The 27,270-nt window shown below is 39.5% G+C and overlaps 1 protein-coding gene across 1 annotated transcript in view; it reads right to left on the bottom strand.

Moving 5' to 3' along the window:
- Positions 1–27,270, bottom strand: part of LOC120541508 (nuclear factor NF-kappa-B p100 subunit-like) — a 192,278-nt gene that overhangs the window by 48,661 nt on the left and 116,347 nt on the right. The window contains exons 8-10 of the mRNA XM_039773259.1: positions 22,066–22,181; positions 21,494–21,665; positions 8,213–8,302 (exon numbers count right to left, since the gene is read on the bottom strand). Of these exons, the coding sequence (XP_039629193.1) occupies positions 8,213–8,302; positions 21,494–21,665; positions 22,066–22,181 (378 nt within the window). The remainder of the gene's footprint in view (positions 1–8,212; positions 8,303–21,493; positions 21,666–22,065; positions 22,182–27,270) is intronic.

The raw sequence follows: 27,270 nt of genomic DNA, 5'->3' as shown, positions 1-27,270 counted from the left end.
AAACAAATGAGTATCTTCTTATATAATACACTACCGTGGATATCCGTTTGTCTGTCCAGGGTTTTAAATCACCTGTAGCTTGCAAACCGTTTAAACTATTGACCTGAATTTTGGTACACATATACTACGTGATATCTACAATCCGCTTTCAGGGTGATGATTGACCTCCAAGGTGATTCCTCTTTTTATTTTTATTTTATTTTATTGTAGAATCAACTCTCGACAGCAGCCAGCAGGGCGGCCGTGCAGTGCATGTGTACGGGCGCCGTTCTCATCCCTACCACCTTCGCCGTCACTTCCCCTACCTCTTCATATCTTAAATCATTCTTGAGGCAGATTGAAGATTTAAGTGCCAGCTTAAGTGAAAAATGAAAGAAAATGCACTAAGTAACTGCAACAAAACCACCTGACTTAATCAGTTTTAACATGAAAAGATGCCGAATAAAAAGAGAAGAAGCGGGTCGCTAGGGTGGAGAAAAGAAGAGCTGCTCAGGAAGAAGCAAGGGCATCAACCTCTGAGCAAACAAATGCTAAACATACAGAGAAAGAGGATGAAAACTGGTATGTAAATACAGTGTCATCTTTTGTATTTTAAATGCATATATCGTTTTAATCCTGTGTAACAGAAGAGAGATATGCAAGACTAAATTGAACTGAATCTTTAGGCAATGCTAGAAAACCATTTAATCCAGAGAAACCTCACAGAAAGACATGGAGAATATGAACATGCCACACAGCACCCAGAATCAGCTAATCAGTCTTTACTTCATATAGTGCCTTTCACAGAAATCTTCACCATAAAAGGGTCATTTATAAATCACGAAAGAAAATGACTTCAACAGCAGTTTAAAGTGCAATAAGATCCTTTCAATTTAACCATCCTTCAATCCACTTAATGATTTTGTTCTGCCCAGTAAGGGGTTATGCGATGATAGAATTTATCCTGGTAGCAATCAACCCTAGATTTGACTGAGTCCATCTCAAGGCATCCTCTTACAGAAACCTTAACTCACTTTCACACAGGCACAGTTCACAATTGTAGAACAATTGCAATATAAGCTTATTTAAATACAAAATACATGATGGGAAAACGAGCAGTGGTAAAAATTTAAGAAAGAAAATATTTGGATGTATTTTGAAGCAAACTTACACTAAGTTATTAAAATACACATTGAGGTGGATTAGCATCTGCGGGGTAAACAAAAAGCAACTAGGTGATAAAAGGAATGCAGGTACAGATAACATAAAATGCAAAACACAGAACAATATGTTCCCCAGAAGAACACTAAAGGAGCACCTTGAGAAGAATTCTATGGAGTAAATGTCACAAACTAAAACATACATCTTGTTGGCAAAAATACTGACTTACAAGAGAGGTGAACAACACTCATTAAACACAACCGAAGGTAACTAACAAAGTACAGGAAACAAAATGTGTCTCAACAGGGTGCCAAGCCAACATGACAAACAAGAACAACTTCACTGTGCCTTGTCGTGTGTCAGGAATGTCACAAATGTCATCATTTGGTCTTTTCATGATGATGCTCTCTCTTACAGCACTCCACAGAATCCCCAGGAGTGCCAAGAGAATTCTATTTGTACAGATTGAAATGGCCTTTGGGAATAGGTATAATTTATTGCCATTGTCTTCAAATCATTCATTGGCTACTTGTATCCTGGTCAGGGAGGCTCTGACATGCTTGAACACTCCATTTAGACAGAACTTCACCATAGGATGAATCTGATCACAGCTTTAGATACAAAAGAGTATCAACAAAATGCTTCACTGAGAAAGCCAGCACTGTACTACATAGGCTTCTTTTGGTAGTCATCACACTTTGGATAATCAGATTTATGTGAAAAAGGAGATGACTCACCAGACCAGACATATTTCAACCATCTAATAAACCACTATGTATGTTATTTTAACCACTTTTCACCACTATACCCACAAAAGTAAAATGAGGTATGGTAAAGTGTTTATGTACTATTACCTAACCGTACTGTGAAGTTCTCAATTAACTGTATTTGATGAAAATGTACTCCTCAGCCTTAGAATAACATTTGTTGTTGAATGATCCAGAGCCATTTGACTGTTCTTCCTTGCATCTCAAATCAATAAATAAAGACCACAGACAAGCAGTTTACACTTTTATGCATCGCTACCCCTACCTTATTATGTTTTCACACTGACTTCAATATCACCTAAGCCACATTTTCTCATATAACAAGTAGTCTTTGTATCTCAACAATCAACCCACAGTACAAGTCACTGAGATATGTTACTGCATATCTTAGTAGCTGGCATAATTAACAACTGGGCCTTCACAACATTTCTAAACTGGATACTGAAATACTTTGGAATGCTTTTATCACTTTTAGATAATACTAGACCAAACTGAATGGTCATATTGTGCCAAGTGTTAACAAGTTGCCAAGTCCATAAAGCTTCCGTGAAAAGACTATTCCAAACTAACTAAAAAACTGCATTAACACATTTCCGTCTAGGAGAATAAAGTCTAAAAAATCCAATCCCACATTCGTACTGGTCACCTGTCTCCATGTTAAATCACCCTGGACACTATGCTGAAGTATAAAGTTGTTTGCTTTGATTCTACCCTGCACTGTTCACATCTTATAACCTGCAATAGTCTCAATGTTCCCACTGGCCTACTTACTATTTCAAAACAACTATGCAATTATCATTAACTATTCAAATGTGTGGCTTCTACACTTTGGAGCTCTTTTCATGTGCTGTTTTATGAGTCTTTATCTCTCTCCTGATGCTATAATGCTTTCTGAACATCCACCAGATCTCTATATAGCGTTTTAATTGTTGTTACATCACTTTCAGTTTTCAACAATCCCATCTGTTATTGTGACAATACTAACACCACCATAGCAGGCACTAATTCAAGTTGCAAGCTTTGAAAGTGCTAGCAAGTATTTATGCTGTTCAGTTACGTTGTTACTTTTGCCATTTATTCTTCTTTGTTAATTTAAGTTATATTATTTTGACACTTTCTGTAAAATTCCTCAGGAGTATGAGTCTATGTAGAAATTTATTTTTTAAATAAAGGCTGCTTGTCTTTCTTGGCACATTTATAGGACAAAAGACGCTGACGGAGAGGTGCGATGGGATTTAAGGTGGGCCGGATCTACGAATTTTTTCGTAGGCTCTGGTAATTCTAGTGTTAAGTCCACTGTGCTTTGGGAATACTTACAAGCTTTAGATATGGTTTTATACCCTTGTCCTGATTTATGCTTTAATACAATTTTATCAAAGAGGTTTACCAAGAGTTTCTTGGACTTCATATGTTGTTTTTTGTACCGATATGCAGTGTAGTCTTTTATATACATCGGTGTGTACCTCTCTAACTGATTTCCAGTCAATTCAAGTTGGCCACTGATTGGCTCTATTCAAGTTCTAGATACATCTGCCTCATTAATTAAAGCAAACAGGATGCACTTGACCATAATTTGGAGTGCCATAACAAAGGTTCTGAATACTTATATAAAGGAGAGATTTCCAATTTGATTTTTAATAAACTTTCAAATCTTTCTGAAAATTTTTTTTAACTTTGTCATTATGGGTTATTGGGTGTAGACTGATGGGCAAAAGTGGCCAATTAACCCATTTAAAATTAAATCTACAACACAATATAATGTGGAAATTGAAGGGTTCTGAATACTTTTTTAACTGCTGTACATTAAGCTGTTAACCTTCTATATATATATAAAATGCTAAGGATTGTCTGTCTGTCATGCTAAAACTCATGAGCCACTGGGCCTTAAAGTTCGATCTTGGTCTTAAATAAAAGCTTTTGACATAATATGCTTAACATGACCCAAGAACTGGAGGTGTGGTGCTACCTTGACCATGTACTTGGGCTTTGAAATTTTCTCACAGCAAGTAGCACTGCAGCCATGCACTGTAGTTAACAGGAATAGAACAGTGGAGTGGGTATGTGGAATTGCTGACAGGAAAAGAACCGTAGCGATATCAGTGAAGCCGATAGTGAAGCAAATTGCACAGGCAACTGATTGGTTTATTCCAACACAAACATAAGTCATACCCTAGGGTTGCGCGGTATACCAGTACTAAAGAAGTACAGAAAAAGCTAGTTTTTAAAACAGCATGGAACCAGTATTTTGTTAATTTCAGCATTGGAAGTAAATGGAAATTTTAGAGCCATGAACTCAGTCATTTATTAGCTCGATCGCAACAGCCAAAAACCATCTCATCAATGGGGACCAAACATATATTGATATAAATGCAATGGAGACTTCATGGGGAAAACCACCATCCCCAATACCCCGAAACCCCCACCCCCACCCCAACTTCTTGAATTGATGTTTGGAGTGTGGCAAGGCAGAGATTGTCCAAGATTGTTTGGCGGAGCAGAGAGGAGATGGTTGAGTGTGCAAGGTCAGGAGTTATCCGTTATTTGCTTCCAGTACCAGTACTGAGTTCAGAAAGCTGGTATCAATACTAGAGACAAAATTTTAGTTGTGACACCCTCTGCAGAGAAACCTGGAGTGAAGTGTTTCATAAGAAGTGCATGAACTAACTTACTTCAAAGACGGGAGGTCTAAGTGTTTCCTAATGATACTATAAAGTTTAACTAGCTGATACAGAACACAATACCATCAAATTCCAAACAGAAGTACTCACTTCATTTAAATTCATTTGGAATCTAGCTGTGGCAGACATCGTGAACACATCCTACTTTGTAACTGCCTTAATGCTGTATGTGTAACATTCTCTACATCAGACACTGTTGAACTCTTATCCAGGACACTCGCAAGCCCAGACACTCAGACTCCTTGTTCAGTATCTCAAGAGTCCCGATGAGAGCTTCCATTGACTCGACTAACATCACAGCATCGTTGGCAAAGTCAAGATCAGTGAATCTCTGTTCACCAATAGATGCTCCACCGCCGCTGGACCCCACGAGCCTGCCCAATACCCAGTCCATGCACGCACTGAATAGAGTAGGAGCAAGAACAAACCCCTGACGAACCCCAGAATCAACTGGGAAAAACACAGGGGTTCTGCCTCCACTCTACACAGCACTTACAGTACCAGTGTACAGGCTGGCCAGGATATCCAGCAACTTTGAGGGGATCCCACGACGTCTCAGGATGTCCCACAGAGCAGCTCGATCAACTGAACTTTCCAAAAATTGACAAAAGCTGCAAAGAAACTTTACTGCAATGCTACCAGGCAGTAAAAACTTCAACTCCCAGCAGTCCCTGCAGTTAATCTGATTGGACGTCTGCTAAGGGTGCAGGGGCTGCTAGGGACAAGAAAGCCAGTGCGGGTTTTAAAGGGAGCCAGATTATATAGAGAAGACAGGTTGGTTTGTGACTGGAGTTATCCGTCTGTTTTGTCTTCCCGTTCAAGCCCTATGGATTATTGTTCTTGTCTTAGATTATCTCCTGTTCATGTGTATGGACTGTCTGGTGTCTGCCTGCAGTGTGAGGCCTGAATTGGATTGTTTGTCAGCATTTGGAGAAGGAATGCTCCCGATCCCATCACTATTCATCTTAAGAATATACCGGTAGTACTACTCTTTACATACTTTTTTACATTTTTGTTCTGTTCGGTGCATTGTATTGACCCCCTTCTTTTGGACACCCACCGCCCAACCTACCTGGAAAGGGGTCTCTCTTTGAACTGCCTTTTCCAAGGTTTCTTCCATTTTTTCCATACAAGGGTTTTTTTGGGAGTTTTTTCTTGTCTTCTTAGAGAGTCAAGGCTGGGGGGCAGTCAAGAGGCAGGGCCTGTTAAAGCCCATTACGGCATTTCTTGTGTGATTTTGGGCTATACAAAAATAAATTGTATTGTATTGTATTGTATACTGCATACTTTCAGCGAGCTGATCTCTGGATTATTCAAACTTCATCATTTCACTACATTGGTTGCCGTTTGATATGGACTGTGTTATGGACTTCATCATGTATAGTTTTTGTTAGTTGTTACTTAATGTGTGTTTCTTGTATATCGTCGGAAAGGGAACTGGGGTGGGATTGTTTTGGTTTGTGTGGTTAGATTTCCTTTATTATTGTTTAATACATTAGTGCATTTCAGTATTAATTCTGTTTGCTTTTTGTCTCTGTGAGGGAGTGTGTGTGAGTCGGTCCAAGGCTGGGTGTGTTCCTAGGATCCCAAACTAAAAAATAAATAAATCACTGTCATCAGGTGGTGTGAATCTTATCTGAGTTTTAGGCCACTACAAAGTCACCCATGACCAGAGGAGTGTCACCTCAAGGGCACCCATTAACCACAGAGCAAAGTTGCGAATAAAATGTCTCTCTCACCGAGACATTACTCACTGTGGTCGGAGCATATATTGAGATAACAGTCAAGGCATCCAAAGAATGCCTTAATCTGAGTCTCATAATACACTTGTTGAAAGAAGTGACATCGGCACCAAAAGGAGCCGATCCACCACAGCAAAAGCTACTGCGTGAGTATGACAGCCATCAGAGAGATCAGACCAATAAACGGTGTACCCACCTACAGAGATCTGGCCAGTCCCAGGTCTGCGCACCTCAGACAGTGCTGCCACTGAAATGTGGAGAGGAAGATGCGGCTGAGGAAGATGATCATCTTGCCGGAGAGACAAGATGTTCCATTACCTACCCGGATGGGCCGCCTCAAACTGGGACTGAGTGCTGCCATATAGCGGGCGACGCCACAGCACCACACCAGTTCCGATCCTCAACAGGCCTGACCCCATTGGCTCTCGGACGGTTTTGACTCTTCCGGGGAATAGGTCTCCTGAGGGCTTTCCCCATCTCCTTCATAATGCGAGCAGGGCATGGGCAGCTGCAGCAGAGCTACTCTCCCGGAGAGTAAAAAGGAGTCCTTTCTGTCGTCTCAGAGCTGTGTGAAGTTTTTTTTTACGGTGGCTGGAGTGACAATCCTGCCACCATCCCCCATGATTTCCCTGCAAGTTGGAGGACGGTTTGCAGGGCCAGAAGCAGTTTAACAACATACCCAGGTCTTGGGTTTCTACAACTCTACTTCCAAAAGAGTTCCAAAGCCCCAAACTGTTGAGTAGCTGAAATCCTATATCAGGCAAGAATGGGACATTTCACTTTCAAAACTGCAGCAACTGGAAAAAATTGCAAAAATCCCAAACCTTTAAAAAGTGTTGTTAAAAGAAGAGGTGAAAGAAATTCAAACTGAGCATATGTTTTTCATAAAATGATAAAATTTCTCAGTTTCAACATTCAATATGTTGTCTTTGTACTATTTTCAGCTAAATAATGGGTTTACATGATTTGCCAATCATCACATTTCATTTTATTTATATTTTACACAGCATCCCAACGTTTTTGATATAATAAACAATGATGACGTTTTATTTATATAACGCCTTTCCCATGCTCAAGTCGCCCGTTTTTGGAACAGAGAATGGTGTTAACTGTATAATTAATGCTCAGTTGCATCCATCAGGACCATTAAAGCACAAAGCACAGATGCAAATCGAGTAACCAAGGATATATGGATACAAGTACAGTGGTCTTTGAAGCTTGCTAATCTCTTGCTAAGACTTGGTGCAAGCTAGCCCAGCACTTTGCAGCTGAACTTCTGTCTGGATTCCCCAGCATTATAGCTAGTATATGTGGGCTGTCTTGTGTGGGGACTCTCAGACGTCTGTAAACTCCAGGATCTAGGGGATTTACTTTCGAGTCTCTGGCTTGCTGTCACGCAGGAAAGCGGAAAGCTTTGAAATCGACCTATATGAGAACGCATTCTACTGATCACGTCTAACTCGTTCGTTCCTCAAAGTTGTGGAAACTAAAAAGCAGAATCATCCATTAAATACGTGGGTACAGAACCCACTGAAATCAACTACGCAAGGGTGGAAATGCTGCCCTGCCAGCTTAATACCGGAGCAGAGAACACCACTGCACCAACTGAGTCCCACTAGGCCACCCTGTCTTCATCTACATGGGCTTCAGTGTCACGCACAGGGGCTGTCTGCACGTCTGTCTCCTGTCACCTTGAACTTTACTGCTTCTGCGTCCTCACCGAAGACACTTTATTTTAAAATGACGCAAATACCGACGTGTTACACTGGCAGGCCCGCACAGTAATCTGATCGGATCGTCGGCCTAAAAAAGTTACTCTCGTGAAAGCACAGCCCCTGCAGTTCTCGGAAATAACGAATCGAAACCGCTCGGCTTGAGAACTCACCTGACAACTGCTCGCGTCACAACTCCAGTCCAGTTAGGTCCGGTCCGGTGTGATGCGGCCCGACCCGTCCAGCGCGGGTCACAGGGAACCCTTTAGTTTAATGTGTGAGACTATAATGCTTACTAATATTATTATTACTTGTCGTTCGCGATGGAAAGTCCCGGACAGGAGGGGAATTCCTGTGATCTACTTGCGACGCGGTGATTGGCTGAGCGTACTACTCATTTGCATGCAGCCTCATTGGCGCACGCAGTATTGAGTGAAAAAAAGGCGAGCACACCGGTTCAGTGGACAACGGGTTGCAGAATAGGAACGAATTTCAGCCCCGGCCGTATAGGATTGGTATGGAATTAGGTGGGTTGGAAGGTTGGGAAGTACCTAACGTTAAATACAGGTGAGGCGGGAAAAATCCCGGACAAAATGTGGCTTATTAAATGACTAGAAATATTGCGTCAGATTATTAGTTTTCCAAAATCACAGATTGGAACAGCCACCATTTCGAGCGACCAAAAAAAAAACATGTTAAGGAACAGAAAAAATAGACCATTTCAATTAAATTCTGGACATATAAACTTGTATAATCTAACATATAAGTATATGTAAATAAGTCTACATATAGAAGAGAACGTATAGAAAATAGTCGCAGAATAGTCATCACTTTCAAAACGTATTACACACTAGCACGAGCAGCCATGATGAGCACAAGAAATGTACGACGACACGAACACACACGATTCAAACACTCGGATTCAGCTGGCACTTGCAAATATTATTCATAAAAGGTGGCACGCCAGGCTGTCAACAAAACTTCAGCGAGACTCTTTAAATAGATATTAAATAAAAAATGAATTAGATTTTTTTTCTACATGCAATTTTTCTTCAATGGGGATTTTCAGAGGTAATATGGGACTCGGGATTTGTCTGTTGGACTCGGAATAGTCCTGCTCAAATCGGGATATCAGGAAAACCCTGATGGGTGCAGAGCTATTTTGTAAAAGCTTTAGTCTTGTTTTCAGATATGCGAGTGTTCTAAAGAGAAGAACAATGTAATTGAATTTTTACCCTTCAAAAATATTGACAGGAAATAAAACACAGAAATAAATATCAGCTATTATGACTCATAGTAGGACTGTCAAACTCAGATCCTGGATGGCCACAGTGGCTTCAGGTTTTCCTTCCAACCACTTTAATTTGTGACCAAATAATGCTTGTAATTTTATTTGGCCTGCTTTGTAAGACTCACAACTCTTAATTGCTTCTTAATTCCTTAACTAGCAGCCAAACAAAAAGGGGATGCTCCTCAAGCAAACAGATAATCAGCAAAATTGGGAGGCGTAAAATTCTATGAAACTATTTTTTTCTTTAATTAGAATCCGACCAGGGTAGCTTGTCCTATGTTGGCTCACTTTGCATGTCATTATAGGTTCATTGTTAATTAAATGGCAAAAAGAGAGGTCTGAGTCTTAAACATCAAGTCCGCTAAAAAGAATGTGGAAGAATTGTTTTTCATTGAAAGTGATATACTAACTGAGCAAGTGGCTAGAAAGAAAACCTGCTGCCAATGTGGCCCATCAGGAACCAAGTTTGACCACCGCATTATTTATGGGTTAACTGTAACTCTTATCAATTTTACTACAGTGTCAGAGGAGTTAGATCTGCTAGTCTCATAGTGAATAGGGAATTACTGATGGGCAACTCTCTAATGACTAGTTCTTTTTGAAAGGCTTTTCAGTAAATCATACAAATCAATTTGCGAGCACAAACACATTTTTCAGTGAAGCTCAACCAGAGTGCTTAAGCACATCATCAGGATGTTTCATTTTGCTGATGCTGGTGGATGTTTAAAGAGCATGTGCAAAACCCACTTCATTTATGATTCTTTTGAGTTCAGATTATATCAATATTAGCAAATGAAAACTATGTCACAGATGATTTTGTCATTCATAATTCAAGTACAATATAGTAACAACACATTTATATTAGAAAGTATTAATTGTTTTGTTTTGTACAGTCCATTATTGGAATTGCTTTAACTGCATATATAAGTAATATGAATGATTCTAATTCTCCAACAGTTCTCGTTTATTTGATTTGCAATCAAATCATTACCTAAGAATGACTTACACGATTCTTGTTCGTAAATGAATCATTACCCAAGAATGAGTCACAATCCTTCTTAATTTGATTCACAATCAGATCATTACCCAAGAACAAGTTAGTGTCATATGATTCTCTCATTCACTATTTATTTTTAGTTTTAACTGAATCATTACCCACGATCAAGTGATGTGATTCTTGATCAGTTGTGATTCTGCAACATACAGTTGTGCTTGAAAGTTTGTGAACCCTTTAGAACTTTCTATATTTCTGCATAAATGTGACCTTAAACATCATCAGATTTTCACTCAAGTCCTAAAAGCAGATAAAGAGAAACCAGTTAAACAAATGAGACAAAAATATTGGAAAAGGCAGGTGAAGCGACTTGCTCAGGGTCACACAGTGTCAGTGATGGGATTCAAGCCTACAACCTCAGGGTTTGAAGTCCAAACATGACCAAACAGGCCAACATGACCACAAACAGCATCCAACCTTTGCTCCTTAGGGACAAGCTGACTGAGATGGGAGTAGACTCACACCTGGTGGCATGGATCGTGGACTATCTTACAGACAGATCTCAGTATGTGCGTCTTGGGAACTGCAGGTCTGACATTGTGGTCAGCAACACAGGAGCACCGCAAGGGACCGTACTTTCTCCGGTCCTGTTCAGCCTATATACATCAGACTTCCAATACAATTCGGAGTCCTGCCACGTACAAAAGTTCGCCGATGACACTGCTATTGTGGGCTGCATCAAGAGTGAGGCAGGAGGAGGAGTACAGGAAGCTAATCAAAGCCTCAAAGCCTGGTGCGACTCAAACCACTTACACCTAAATACCAGCAAGATCAAGAAACTGGTGGTGGATTTTAGGAGGCCCAGGCCCCTCATGGACCCCGTGATCATCAGAGGAAACTGTGTGTAGAGGTTACAGACCTATAAATACCTGGGAGTGCAGCTGGATGACAAATTGGACTGGACTGCCAATACTGATGCTCTGTGTAAGAAAGGTCAGAGCTGACTATGCTTCTTTAGAAGGCTGACATCCTTCAACATCTGCAATAAGATGCTGCAGATGTTCTACCAGATGGTTGGAGCGAGTGCCCTCTTCTACGCGGTGGTATGCTGGGGAGGCAGCATTAAGAAGAAGGACGTCTCACGCCTGGACAAACTTGTTAAGAAGGCAGGCTCTATTGTAGGCACGGAGCTGGACAGTTTAACATCTGTAGCAGAGCGACGGGCATTAAGCAAACTCCTGTCAATCATGAAGAATCCACTGCATCCACTTAACAGTGTCATTTCCAGGCAGAGGAGTAGCTTCAGTGACAGACTTTGTCACTGTCTGCTCCACTGACAGACTGAGGAGATCGTTCCTCCCCCACACTATGCGACTCTTCAATTACCCGGGGGGGTAAACGTTAACACTATACAATGATATTGTCTGTTATACCTGCATTTTTATCACTATTTGATTTAATATTGTTTTTTTATCAGTATGCTGCTGCTGGAGTATGTGAATTTACCCTTGGGATTAATAAAGTATCTATCTATCTATCTATTGCACCATAATTCTGTGTAATTAAGTGAATAAATTAATTTAATTAAAATTCAGCACTGCCTACACACTATGCGACTCTTCGGTTCCACCTGGGGGAGTAAATGCTAACATTATTCAAAGTTATTGTCTGCGTTTACATGCATTTTTATTACTCTTTAATTTAATATTGTTTTTTTTTTGTATCAGTATACTGCTGCTGGATTATTTGAATTTCCCCTTGGGATTAATAAAGTATCTATCTATCTATCTATTGTGGAGCCGACCCGGACACAGACAGGCGGACATGTTGATTTTTACCACCACACGTTTATTTACACTATAAATATTTACAAATATAAAGTCCAGTGCACAAACCCCAAATCAGTCCTGGCCACTCAATGCCTTTCTTCGGGCCGCCCACACTCACACTCACACTCACACTCACACTCACACTCACACTCACACTCACTCTCTCTCTCTCTCTCTCTCTCTCTCTTTCTCTCTCTCTCTCTCTCTCCTTCCACCCGACTCCAGCCCTGAATGAAGGGAGACAGCCCCTTTTATATTCTCCCGGATGAGCACCAGGTGATTCCCGACACTCCTTTGTTGGCCACGCCCCAGCGTGGCAGAAGTGCCGGCTGTTCTCCCGGCAGCTCTCTGGGTGTCTTCATAAATCTTCCCCCCAGCACTTCCTGGTGTGGCGGAAGTGCTGAGGTCACAGGTCCCCAAGGCATTGGGACGCCTCCTGGCATTTACCACGGGCCCCTACAGGGTGGGGCTTCCATGCCCTGAACCTGTGGCCCCCAAAGCAACCAGGAAGGCGCCCCCCACGCGATCCCAGATGGGCGCACGGCCACTTCCGGTCGCCCCTGGCATCCTCGACACTATCTATCAACAGTGTTGTTTGGCTGTGATCTCCATGACCCTGACTGGTATTATGAGTTGCTTTCCTGCCATCTTTCTCTGGGTACCTTAACCCATTTAAAAAAGAAAGTCATATGGGTGTGGATCTACTTCAAAGTTTATGTATCTTGTTTCATGAATTACTACTCTCATGAAGGGTATAGAAATAATGAGAAAAACCTGTGAGGGACACTTGTCAGAATGTAATTGGTGACCACTATACCTGGATGATATATAGTTCCTTCTGTGCAGGATCTAAATGTTTTCTGTTGCTAAGCACAGACACATTGTGCTACCCATCCAGTAGGCTGCTTCAGATGCCTAGCTAGTTCATATTCTTCTATTATGCTCTGTCCTCTAAGAAAAAGTATTGTTAGCTCTCATCTAGGTTTGTTAATAGGCTACCACTAAACCAATTTTACTCTAGTCCAACGGAAGGGTGATTTCATCTGGTGGTGGTGTGGGGTAGCTTTGGGGGTTTCTGTTGGATGATTTTGTTTTGAAACTCTATGTGTCAGTCAATTATTATAGATCTAAACTATAACTGTGAATTGACTACACATTGATATAGCATATGTGAAAGTTGGCATACAAGTCCCTCAGTGGCAAAACATAATAAGGTTCATCTATGGCTTTGCTGCTGTTTGTGGTCACGTTTCTTGCTTGAGTGCCTGCTTAGAGTATTAGTATAATAGAAAATTACGTAGAGTAGTTGACTTTCTGAGAAAGACTCTCCAGCCAGGCCCTCTACATATCCTTTCTGGTTGTGATACTATTGCTGTTCATTTTGATTGGTAGCTTTTTCAGTCTAATTCTATACCAAATAAAATACGGTATCCTAACTGCAGGAATGCCTCCATTACTTCTAATCAAAGGCTTGAAACTGACCATTGTTTATTTGATCTCCTCTGTTCATTAGACAATGGGAATAAAGAATCCAATCACCCATTTTCTTAGTTTGTTTTGTTGCATACCAGGTCATAGGAGAACTAGGCCCTAAACTAGAAGCATTATACACAAATATACACAAACCAGAATCATGCCTCGGTAGCATAACATAGCATCACAGGACCATCACACTCGTATAATCATATCTTTTATTATAAAAACAACAAAATGCCCAGCATCTGTCCATGGCTAGACAGAATAGCAAAACATCCAGTATTCATCCATGGCCAGCTGTAACACACTCACTCTTGTTAAGTACATACAGTACCTTGAATTAATCCCATTGGAAATTAATAAAACCTAAAATGAATTCTTCTTCGAATGAGGCACAATTAGAACATGAGGAAGATGTTAGAAAATGACAGGCGGAACGAGAACTAGAACGACAAGCTGGAATTTCGGAGTAACAAAGGCAGCAAGAAGCACAAAGAAAAAGTGATGTAAGAGATAGAATGTTCAATGAACAAGGGCAACAAGAAGCACAAAAAAGAGCAATTTAAGGTTAGGCAAGGCTGATGAACAAACAAGAATCACAAAGAAAGAGCAATGGAGAGGTTCATAGATGAACAATATTACCAAAACAGATGGACTACTACTCGTATTACCACCACTTATCATCTTTCCCATAATGTTCTCACCAATAAATCTATTGATTTTGGTGATGGTTGTGGATCATTAAATAGCATTTGTGTATCATACAGTGCAAAATATTCTGCTGTGGAACAACCACACAATGAGGGACACAGAGAATCAAAAGAGAAAAGTATTTCTACAGCCCATTTAAACAGACAATTTCATCTGACAGTTAATGACTAAACGATCTATACAGTATATTAAAAAAATGACACTTCCAATAACATAGGCTGTGTGAATCGTTTCTGCCTTTAATACAAATGGTAAAGTCTGAAATCCTGATATCAGGATAAGATACAGATTCGTGTTTCCTATTTTTTACTTCCATTCTCTTTCTATTCTATCATAGTAACATTGTGACCATTTTAGGAAATGGGCTTTTTGTTAGTTCTCCTATGTTAGGCTATTTTTAAAGTCATCATTTAAATTAATGTGCCTGCCTTTGGGATATGAGCAGGAAAGTGGAGCACCAAGAGGTACCCCACACAGGCAGAGGAAGGATGTGCAAATTTCACAAAAGCAGTGGCCAGACTGGGAATTAAACCTGTGCCCTTGGAACGATGAGACAGCAATGCTAACAAATTTGTACTTGTCATGTTCTTTAACTATTATTGTATAAAAGAAAATAAATACTCAGCATGGTTATTCCACTGTATCAGCAAGTAAATGCTTTATAGAGATTACAGTATTTGGACACTGACGCAATTTTCATAATTTTGACTCTGTATACCAGCACACTAGATTTGAAATTAAGTAATCATTCATTCAAGGGGTTTAACAAAAATATCATATGAACCATTTAGGAATAACATACATTTTTTCTGCATAGTCCCCCTATTTTCCGGGGCTCAAAAATTTATGGACAATTAACTGAAAAGCTGTTCCGTAGCCAGGTGTGACCTCATTATTTCATTAACTATTTAGCAAGTAAAAGGTCTGGAGTTGATTCCAAGTGTGGCATTTGTATTTGGAAGCTGCCACTGTGAACTCTCAATATGAGGTCCAAGAGCTGTCCATTTATGTAAAAACACGCCATCATTAGGCTTTGAAAACAAAACAAACCCTTTAGAGATAGCAGAAACACCAGGAGTGGTGAAATCACCTATTTGGTACACACTGGTGAGCTCAGCAACTGCAGAAGGCTTGGACAATCATGGAAGACAACTGTAATTGGTGAAGAAAAACCCCTTCACCACATTTAGCCAAACTAAGAACACTCTCTGCGAGGTTGGCCTATCACTGCCAAAGTCTACAATCAAGAGAAGACTTCATGAAAGAAAAGACAGAGAGGGTTTATCACAAAGTGCAAACCACTGGTAAACCTCAACAATAGGAAGGACAGATTAGACTTTGCTAGAAAACATTTTTAAAAGCCTGACCAGTTCTGGAATAATTTTCTTTTGGACAAAGGAAACTCAGATAAATATGTACCAAAATGAGGGAAAGAGAAAAGTATGGAGAAGAAAATGAATGGCTCATGATCCGATGCATACCACATAATCTGTAAAACAGGGTGGCAGCAATTTTATGGCATGATCATGCATGGCTGCCAAGAGAAGTCAGTCACTAGTGTTTATTGATGATATAACTGCTGACAGAAGTTGCAGGATGAATTCTGAAGTGTACAGGGCTATACCCTCTGCTGAGATTCAGCCAAATGCTACCAAACTGATAGGACGATGCTTCACAGTACAGATGGACAATGAGCCAAAACATACTATGAAAGCAATTCAAGTGCTTTTCATCGCAAAGTAGTAGAATATTCTTCAAAGGCCAAGCCAGTCAACTGAACTCAACCCAATTGGACATGCATTTCATTTGCTGAAGGCAAAACTGATGGCAGAAAGTCCAACAAACAAGCAGCACCTGAAGACAGCTGCAGTAAAGGCCTGGTAAAGTATCATTAGGATGGGAACCCAGCACTTGGAGAAGGCCATGGGTTGCAGACTTCAGGCAGTCATTAACTGCAAAGGATTTTCAACCAAATATTGAAGATGGTCATTATATTTATGATTATGGTAGTTTGTCCAAATACTTTTGAGCCGCTGAAAATAGCGGGGTGGTGTTTAAAAATGTTGGTCCTTTCTAAATAGTTCATACAACATTTTTGTTAAAGCCATTAAATTAAAGCAGAAAGTCTATACTTCAATCACAACATGATTGCCTTGTTTCAATCCATTGTGGTGGTGTACAGGACCAAAATTATGAAAATTGTGTCACTTTTCAAAATCCTTATGGACCTGACTGTATGTAAAGAAATTCTTCATTTGAATTTGGCTCAGTGGCTCATTGGTTGGTGATTTTGCCTCACAGGTCACAGGTCCTAAGTTCCAATACCACCCAAATTATTTTATTTATGGGGCCTGCATTGCTCTGGAATTCTTCTGTATTTTAAAGGTATGTTGGAATAATATAACTAGTGATTTTAAACTGATCCTGGAATAATGTGTGCCTGAGTATGCCCTCTGATGGATTGGGATCTGGCCCCCAGATATTTTTAATATTAAACCAAATGTAATATTAAATTAAAAAATATACATTAAATACCTATGTAAAGAAGAATTATTGTTTTTCAGTATTATTTTTGTCATGGAAAATCTAATCCTTAGAAAAATCTACCGTCTATGGGAAACAACAAGGGATCACATGAAAGTGTGTTTATGGCTAAAGGCTGATGGCGTAAACTTGTACTTTGTTCTACAGATTACTTTCATGCAGTACAGGTAATAATTGAGCCTAGACACTGCAGATAGTGCCAGGTAAGCCAAGCAGAATCAATGTGTACAATGGTTCTCTCATCTAAGTTATAGAGAGTTTTTATCTACAGGTCACAACACTTCTTAACTGGTTCTCCGCAGGATTATTTCTTCTATATAATTTATGAAGTTGCATTTTAACGTATGTCTGTGTTTGTGTTCATGGTCTGTTTTTGGTTTTATGTTGTTGTCACTAGTCAGTAGGAGGTGTGCAGATAAGAACTTAAGTGTACATTTCACAATAACTTTGCACTTGAACTGAGTTGCAAAATGGATGAGTGAGACATTTAAGAAATGTAGCTTCTGAATATTGAGTAAAATATGAAAAAAGAGAAATGACAGCTGTTAGCAGTCATACAAAAAGACATTTAGTCAATATGGTATTTTTCTAAAAACTGGGTTCTTTATTCACCATGAAGTTTCCTTGAGCAAAAAAGGGTTCCCGTTACGGGAAATTTTTTTTTTTAAAATGTTCATAATTACTGTAAAGAGAACATGCCAAATATGGTGGACTTAAAAAGCCTTCTTTGCCCAGAAAAAAAATACTCCCAGCTCATCTTGGGAAACTATACTTTAAGATGGATCAATGTACAGTATATTTCAGTTAGGCAAACTGTTTTTTACTCTTACTTACTCATGTTTTTAGTGCTTCGGTTGTTATCACTTGAACCTGTAGGGCCAAAGAACATGATGAATGTTCAAACTAGGTATCAACACAAGGGTATGTTAATCTTGGGCAAAGAGAAAGGACTTTCCTTTAGAGTCTTAGAGAGAATGTCATGCAGGCAGTGCTGAATTTTAATTAAATTAATTTATTCACTTAATTACACAGAATTATGGTGCAGTAGATAGATAGACAGATAGACAGATAGATAGATAGATAGATCTTTTATTAATCCCAAGGGTAAATTCACATACTCCAGCAGCAGCATACTGATAAAAAAACAATACTAAATCAAATATTGATAAAAATGCAGGTATAACAACAATAACTTTGAATAATGTTAACGTTTACCCCCACCTGGTGGAATTGAAGAGTCGCATAGTGTGGAGACTGTGTCTCCTCAGTCTGTCAGTGGAGCAGGACAGTGAAAGCGGTCTGTCGCTGAAGCTGCACCTCTGTCTGGAGATGATCCTGTTCAGTGGATGCAGTGGATTCTCCATTATTGCCAGGACCCTGCTCAGTGCCCGTCGCTCTGCTACAGATCTCAAATTGTCTAGCTCTGTGCCTACAATACAGCCTGCCTTCCTCACCAGTTTGTCCAGCGTGAGGCATCCCTCTTCTTTATGATGCCTCCCCCAGCACACCACCGCGTAAAAGAGGGCGCTCGCCACAACTGTCTGATAAAACATCTGCAGCATCATATTGCAGATGTTGAAGGACGCCAGCCTTCTAAGGAAGTACAGTCGGCTCTATACTTTCTTGGCATTCTAGTCCAATTTATCATCCAGCTGCACTCCCAGGTATTTATAGGTCTGTACCCTCTTCACACAGTCACCTCTGATGATCACGGGGTCCATGAGGGGCCTGGGCTTCCTAAAATCCATCACCAGCTCCTTGGTCTTGCTGGTGTTCAGGTGTAGGTGGTTTGAGTCTCACCATTTAACAAAGTCCTTGATTAGGTTCCTAACAAAGTAGTTAATTCTGATGCCTCACAGTTCTAATTTCAGTGTCTAACCTGGTTAATGTGTGTGTGCTTTGTACAACAGACCTCAAATACCCCTGCCAAAACCACACAAAACAGTCCAGTGTAAAAACAAACACTGTTTATTAACAATAATACCTTCAATAACTCTTTCCTTCCATACAGCCCAATATGACACTGCCAATACACCAATAAACGTTCCTCCGACTCCTCCCAGGGGATTGTTGCCCTTCTCCTCTCCCGACTACGACTCCTTGGCTGGGGTCAGACTTCCTCTATTGTCCCAGACCTGAGAGTACTTCCAGTACTAGGGCACACCCTAAAGGAAGCATTTCCAGGTGAATCGAAAAATCCTGAAAAGTAGGGCTTGTGTATCCCTTCAGCTCCCCTGGAACCTGACAGGGTTGATCCACAGGACGAAAATATCCAGCATGCCCTGCGGGTGTCCAAGGGAGGTTGCCCTTTAACGTTTTGGGGAAGAGATTGCTCTGCATAGAATATCTTCTCTGATCCTTCCATATTATGGACATTCTTGCCGGGTAAGGAACCAAGTCCTATTCTGTCCGAGATACCGATTCCTACATGGTATCCTCACAGCTTGTTTTTCCTCATGTGGTTTTCATTTATTCCTGCATCTACAGGGCATGTAGGTTATATTTATTGGAGACTCTAGATGAAAGAATGTGGATTGATGAATGATTATGCCCTGTAATGGACTGATTAATCTAAGATTGCTTTCTGCCTTGTCTTTGATGCTGCATGGAATAACTCTCATACCCCACAACTCTACAGAGTCCAAAAATTGATGGAATGGTAGACAGGTGAGCATTATATTAGTTCTGTCCTGTGATAGATTGATGTCTAATGGAGGAGTAGCTTCTGCATTGCTATGCACTGCACTGCATTGAAGAATACTCAGAAAATGCATGGATAGGGAGGGAGGGATGTTTGGGTTCTTCTGTAATGTATGACTGTTTATATCCTGTCATTCTGTCATTATTTAGTAAAATGATCACAAAAAAAAAGAAAATGCATGGATGGATTAATTGTATTCCGCATTTATCTTTCATTAGTTAATGCCAGCAGTTTGCTGAAACTACTAGTTAATTCTGAATGAAACCAGTAGAAACAGTGGAGCAAACCCATGTATACAGATGGCTTAGGTGGCTCATATGTATAGGCAATAGGTATTTTTGCTTTGTGGACCCTGGGTTTCATTCATTGCTTAATTAGCATGATCTTTTTATAATTGTTTCTTTGGGCTTGTAAGTCCCCCTTTTGTACACTGATTTGATACTTTGTCAGGACCTTCCGTTCTGGTGTTCCTTTTCTGTAATACCCTTGTTTGTGTAGGGGCTTGTTGGATCCTGTTATGTTAGATCTTATTCTTCTGTTATTTCCACTTCCAATCATTAACAACCAAATACCATTTGTTTTGGCATTCTTGGATAACTGTAAGTGCAACTTTAATAGTTGGCAACATTTATTTCAGCCTTCTAAATAATCTGTGTGATGTGTAGTGAAATAAAATAACTTTGCAAGAGGAAGACAATGAGCACTTGCTAACAGTTTAGCTAATATCACAGTGATAGGTATCTTAAATAGGGTTCTCAAGTCACACCTGAAAGTTTGAAAGTGATTCTGGGGTAGGAAATTACAAATAATACAAAAACAAATAAAAATAAATGTACAAAGTTGCAGTGATAAATTATATGAAAAAAAAAATATATCAATCATAACTTGGATTGTACTAATGCATATCAAATATTCTATTTAACTGACATCTGAGCATTCTTATTCCAATCCAGGGCCCAAAGAAGATGTAATTTCAACAGCACTGGGGGCATTCTCATGGAGAATTATCATAAGTGAAGCCTCACACAGGACTAATTTATACTAGCCAGTTAATTCATACTTCTTTGGAACATCGGAGGAAAAAGGAATACCTGCACTGACATAGGGAGAATGTACAAACTCTGACACGAGCAGGTAATAAAACCAGACTCTCTGGGTCTGTGAGGCAGACAAGACAAATACAGCATTGCTCTGTTACATTAATGAAGAGTTAATAATGACTGTGCTTTTTAGGAAATTTTTAAATTGCTTTTGAATCAGTTTTAAATAAGGGTATCTATGTTAAAATAGCTTATAAACATGTCAAATATGAATCAACAGAAAAATAGTGACATTGTTAGCCTTTGTCATGCATGCATTAAGCAGAGGGCATTCTCAGGGCATGTGTATTGATTATTTATTCCTCCCTGAGTTGAAATCTATATACCAGAGGATCTGCAACTTAAGGACCTGTGACATCACTTCCACTTTTGCAAGAAGCCCCGCCTCTTCTGATGTGGAACCCATTGTAAGGCCATAACTGCCACAAAGCACCAGCCTTATTAGTGGACTCGCATTTGGAATATTTTAATTTTTGTCGTACAAATCTTTTTTTTGCACAAATTATACTGGGATAACTTGCTGGCTCCCCACACTTTTTTCCGTGTTTACCTTATAGTTTCCATTTTATACTTTAAAATAAAAATCGGACAACAAACAACAAACTATTTCAGTATAATTTATTATTACACAGTTCTGGTATTTCATGTTGTGACTGTTTTAAAAGTTGCACACTATATAGATCAAATTGAGGTTTCAGGGCTGACTGTGCTGAATGCATAGGCAGAGTTACACACTAGTCTCAGAATATCCGACTTTTTACATTATTGAATGATTTCATCTAAGATATGCACAATAGAGAACACTGATCAGCATTCACAATGGAAATCCAGCAGGATAAAGTTTTGTTGAATTGGTATGCCATTATTATCCAGTAGGAAATGACTCCTCAGTGTAAAGCTGTAGGTATCAGTAGGATTTGACAAGAGAGAGCGGCACACATCTGCGACCACCTGGGTAAATTTCACTGTAGATGAAGGCACTGGTTAAATGAGAAAAAAAGGTTGCTAACTAGAGGTTAAAAGATAGAAAAACTAAACAAAGATGACTCTGAGTGAGTAGTAAGGTATGCTACTTTGACATATTTTACGCAATACATTTGTATCTTTTGTACCGAGTTATGCCCCGTTTCAGATACACTTCCATTAAAAACCTTTGCAGAAATGTAGATATTTAATATTACAGTAAGGGCAACTTTAGCAACATTTCTAAGGATAGTGAGCCACTGGGGAGACATAAACTAATAACTTTATAACATGAAGTCCAACCTTCAGTTACTAGACAACACTTCTTTGTGATAAAAGGAAAAAATTCTACTTGTATTCTTAAAAGCTAAGTATTTTGTTAAAGGTTAGAGAATGGCTCAATGGCATGTATCTTACCCACTGCCGTCAGCAGTTTTTCTGGAGGAATATTTAGAAAGATTTTCTGTACAAGAGAAGATGGAACCTGCAGCAAGACCATCCTTTCTCCATCTGTCACTGACAGCTCAGCTGGCCTAGAGTAGCGACACAAATTACAAATGGCATGTTAATAAAAAAGTAGCAACACAAAAATTAATTTTGAAATTTGGTGACAAATATCATACAACTAGGATACAATGGGAGACTATTTTTAATTAAAGTTATGATTTTCCCTGTTCACAATTTCTAAGGGCGTCATTCTTTTTTTCAACCCATAAATCAAACCATACATTATTAAAGCCTTTTAATCCAGTTCAGATTAAAGGAGCTGAATCTTACACAGGCCGCAGTAAACATTAGCCATCATGCCAACCCATGATGAGTCACACTTCTATCCCATTCATGATTATGCTTGCATTTGCCAGTTTAGAGTTAACAAATAATTTAATATGCTTGTCCTGATAATGTGGGAGGAAAACCTGAGTGCCAGGTATTGGTAGAATGTACAGACTGTACAAATACATACATTGAATAGGCCAGAATTTGAGGACAGTCTACTATAGCTATGAAGCAGTAGTGCTAACTGTTATATCACCATGCCAGCCACAAGTGCACTGCGAGGTGACATATGTTATATTGTGCCAGTGGTGAGGTTATAATTGGCAGCCTAGTGGTTTAACACCTTAGCCTAATCCTAGCTTTTGCCTAATCATAACAGAAATCAAATAAACAATAGTATGCATCACCTCGGCAACTTTTAAAAACAAGCATAAACATGTGTTTGCCTTTTATTACATTTGTCAGTCTTCTAAATGTACCTTTCCATTACTGAGCAGTATACCATACTGTTGTCATCCATTGGGATGAATTTCTCTAATTATGATATTGCTCAGTGAAAAACAGGTTAGAATGTCCTAGCTATATAAATCTACTGTATCTCCGGCCCAGTTGTCACTAGGCTGAAGATGAAAATTAAAGATTTGCTCAATGCATTCACTTTGCTATAATTAAAAAGTTACATTTTGATGTTTGTGTCATTCATAAATAAATTTACTGAACTACTTACAACTGTCCAAATAAAGTTATTTTATAGCTCCCTTAGAAACATGGGTATTTATGTATAAGTATTTGTGGAATGCTGTAGTATAAAAGACACAACAGCATATATAATGCACAGTGGTTTTCTGTGTGTACAATTCAATATGTAAAACAACAAATAATTTTATATGGTGAAGACCACTTCAAAGCATTTTAGATTTTTGCAGAGCATGGGATGGTTATCACTTCCACACAGCAGTGAATCAGCTATGTAGACAAAACTTCTCACCTTTGGCGCTTAGCCTCACTGCTTAACCACAACCAGCTGTACCATTACTGCCCTATATACACATCTTTTTATTTTTGTGTCCAAGGATTATCTAGCTATCTATCTGTCTATCTATCTATATACAGTGGAACCTCAGTTTGCGAGCATAATTCGTTCCGGAAACGTGCTCGCAATCCAAAGCACTCGTATATCAAAGCGAATTTCCCCATAAGAAATAATGGAAACTCAGATGATTCATTCCACAACCCAAAACTATTCATATAAAAATGATTAATACAAAATATAAAGTAAAAATACATCAAACAAATTAACCTGCATTTTACCTTTAAAAAGAATCATGGCTGGTGTGAGTGAGTTTCTAAACTCTTGTGGGATTCCACCCAACGGGACGACATGCGGAAGAGCGTCCCAAAGCAATCGCAGTCTCCCAGCGCTGTAGCAGTTCACAGTATAAGCGCATCCAAAAAGATCGCAGACATGCTGTAAGCGCCTGCCGTCGATGGGTGATACAAGGAACATTATAAAGATCCCGCTACAATAAATAACAGTGCTGTTGCTGTTTCAAGCTGAATAAAGCTGGTGTTGTTAAAGTACTGAGACTCAGCTTCGTGTTTTGGGGCGCAAGATGGGGACTCGCACTTCACAGCACACACACAGTCACAATGCTGTAGTAAACAGTATACGCTCGTACGGATATTGACTATATGAGTGAGGCACTCAGACTCAGACGGAGAATAGGAGACGATTGCCCTCAAGAGAAGAGAGAGAAGAGAGAGAGAGACGCGCTAAACGAGCGAGATAAGGAGAGAGAGACGCGTGCAGAAGAACCATCAGCTCAGCTGTGATCAAATGACGCTCAGCAGACAAAGTGTATCCATACTACTCGTATTGCAAGACATCGCTCATTTATCAAGTCAAATTTTATTAAAAAATTTAGCTCGTCTTGCAAAACACCCGTAAACCAAGTTACTCGTAAACCAAGGTTCCACTATATATATATATATATATATAAATATATATATATATATATATATATATATATATATATATATATATATATATATATATATATATATATATATATATATATATTATATTTATATATTATATATATAATTCTAAGCCTAAAAGTGCAACAATTTTATGTCATGTTTTTTGTCACGCTTTAAAATCAGGCTTATTTTAAAACCAACATACATATATATGTATATATGTTTGGTATCATTCTTTTCAGGGTTTATCGAACATTAATATGAGGTTGTTAGATTTTCAGATTCTTATTCTGTTTTTAAATTATAAACTAAAAAATTTCAAGAACTCAGGAACCTCGGACGTCAGCGATGCTATGAATGTAATTCTGATCTCCAGGCTGTCACATAAACAAACCACACACCATGGCGCAGCGTAAAGGGACTTTGTCTCTGACGCTGACGTCTGAGGTACGATCCCCGCAAGGGGTGCAGTTGAGTGTGTACAACTGATGAGCCTAAATAAGGGTGAAACACATGTTGCGTACACTTTGCATTATTTGACACTAAACTGTGTAACATTCTATGATCTGCTTCTCTCAACTGAGAGGGCCTGTGGCTGATGTTTGCAGACTGGCAGACCAACCACATGTGTTACCTGGTAGGTAACCACCCATACAATCAGATCGAGACTCAGACTACAGATGCTATGAATACTATATATATATATATATATATATATATATATATATATATATATATACATACAGTAATCCCTCCTCGATCGGGGTTGCGTTCCAGAACCCGCGATAGATGAAAATCCGCGAAGTAGAAACCATATGTTTGTGTAGTTATTTTTATATATTTTAAGCCCTTATAAACTCTCCCACCCTGTTAACATTATTAGAGCCCTCTAGACATGAAATAACACCCTTTAGTCAAAAGTTTAAACTGTGGTCCATGACAAGACAGAGATGACAGTTCTTTCTCACAATTAAAAGAATGCAAATAGATCATCTTCTCTTCAGGAGCAGAGAATTTCAGAGAGAGAGAGAGAAAGCGCTCGCAAAGAGAAGCAAACAATCAAAAAATCAATACGTGCGCTTTTAAGTTTGCCGCGGCATTTTTTAGAGGAGCGTCAGTATCTTCTAAGCAAACATCCTCTGTGCAAACAGCCCCTCTGCTCACATCTCCTCCGTCAGGCACAGAGAACGTCAGAGAGAGAGAGCGCACGAGATTAAAGTAAACCATCAAAAAATCAATAAGTGTGCTTTTGGAAGCACCGCGATAAAGCGGCATTTCTTAGAGGTACGTGCGTATCCACTAGGCAAACAGCTTCTGTGCAAACAGCACCTCTGCTCACAGCCCATCCGTCAGGCGCAGAGAATGTCAGAGAGGGTGAGATAGAGGCAGAGACAAGCAAACAATTAAGCACCGCTCGGGAAGCATATCTTATAGCATTGAAGAGTTTTATTTAATATGTAATACATGCTCTGATTGGGTAGCTTCTAAGCCATCCGCCAATAGCGTCCCTTGTATGAAATCAACTGGGCAAACAAACTGAGGTAGCATGTACCATAAATTAAAAGACCCATTGTCTGCAGAAATCCGTGAACCAGCGAAAAATCCGTGATATATATTTAGATGTGCTTACATTTAAAATCCGCGATAGAGTGAAGCCGTGAAAGTCGAAGCGCAATATAGCGAGGGATTACTGTATATATATATATATATATATATATATATATAGTGTGGCGGACAGCTGAGGATCATGCCCAGCCAGGATTCCTGGAAGGACCGGGAGAGGGACAATACCTCCCCTGGACCACGAGAGGGCAGCCACCCTGGGTCTCTAGCTTCCGTTTGTGGAGCCCTGGATTGCAGCACTTCCGCCACACTCGGAAGTGCTGCCAGAAGAAATTCCAGGCACACCTGGAGTGATTCTGGGAGCTTATGCAGCACTTCCACCATACCAGGAAGTGCCGCCGGAAGATTATCACAAAGCACCTGAAGCACATCCAGGGCGTTATAAAAGGGGCTGCCTCACTTTTTTAGTGGAGTCGGAGTTGGGTGGCAGAGGACAGAGCTTGCAGGAGAGGAGTGGAGGTGGCAAAGGAAAAAGAAAATAAAGAGGAAGAAAAGGACTGTGAGTTTGGGCTGTTTGGTCCACTGTGCTGTGTGCAGAAAAACTGTAAATAAAAACGTGTGTGTTTTGGAACCTTATGAGTCCGTCTCTGTTTGTGTTCCAGCTGTCTTTCACAATATAAAGTCTAAAGTCTAAAGTATCTAAAATAAATATCAAAATAAATATCTAAAGTGTATCAATATAGCTATATCTATCAATTGTAATCCATGCCTTACACAAAAGTGGAAACTAAATAATGTGGGTTAAAGAATGTTACTTTATATTCTGTCATATCTGCCAGCAACTAGCCCAATTCAATCAATAAAATGCAAATTGCATGGTCTGGTATACACAACAAACCCTAGATAGACACCAATCACCATTAATAATCACTTTGTTATTGACTGTAATGATGTGACATGACATGATACTCATCATTATGATATCATCATTCTGCTGCCAAAAGGAAGGAAAAAATATAAACAAACTCAAACAACAGTTGATAAAACATGCAGATCAAATCAGAAAATCACTAGTGTAAGAGCACCACACAAGTTGAGAGAAACTTTACTGAGTACTAGCTGTGCAAATTAATCCAGTGTATTACAATTCAACAATAAAAAAATGGCCAATAAAGCCAACATACAGTAAGCATTATGTGATTTTTTTGCTGGATGTTGAGAGTCTAGAACAATTCAAATGGTTGCATTGCTCTGTCCCAATAGGAGTGGGAGGGAGCAACACTTAGTTCAATTAGCTTCTTT

This window comes from Polypterus senegalus, chromosome 1 (genome assembly GCF_016835505.1).
Source record: "Polypterus senegalus isolate Bchr_013 chromosome 1, ASM1683550v1, whole genome shotgun sequence".
Taxonomy (NCBI): Eukaryota; Metazoa; Chordata; class Cladistia; order Polypteriformes; family Polypteridae; genus Polypterus; species Polypterus senegalus.
Note: the sequence above shows the minus strand (reverse complement) of the source record. Positions and strands in the feature narration are given on the sequence as shown.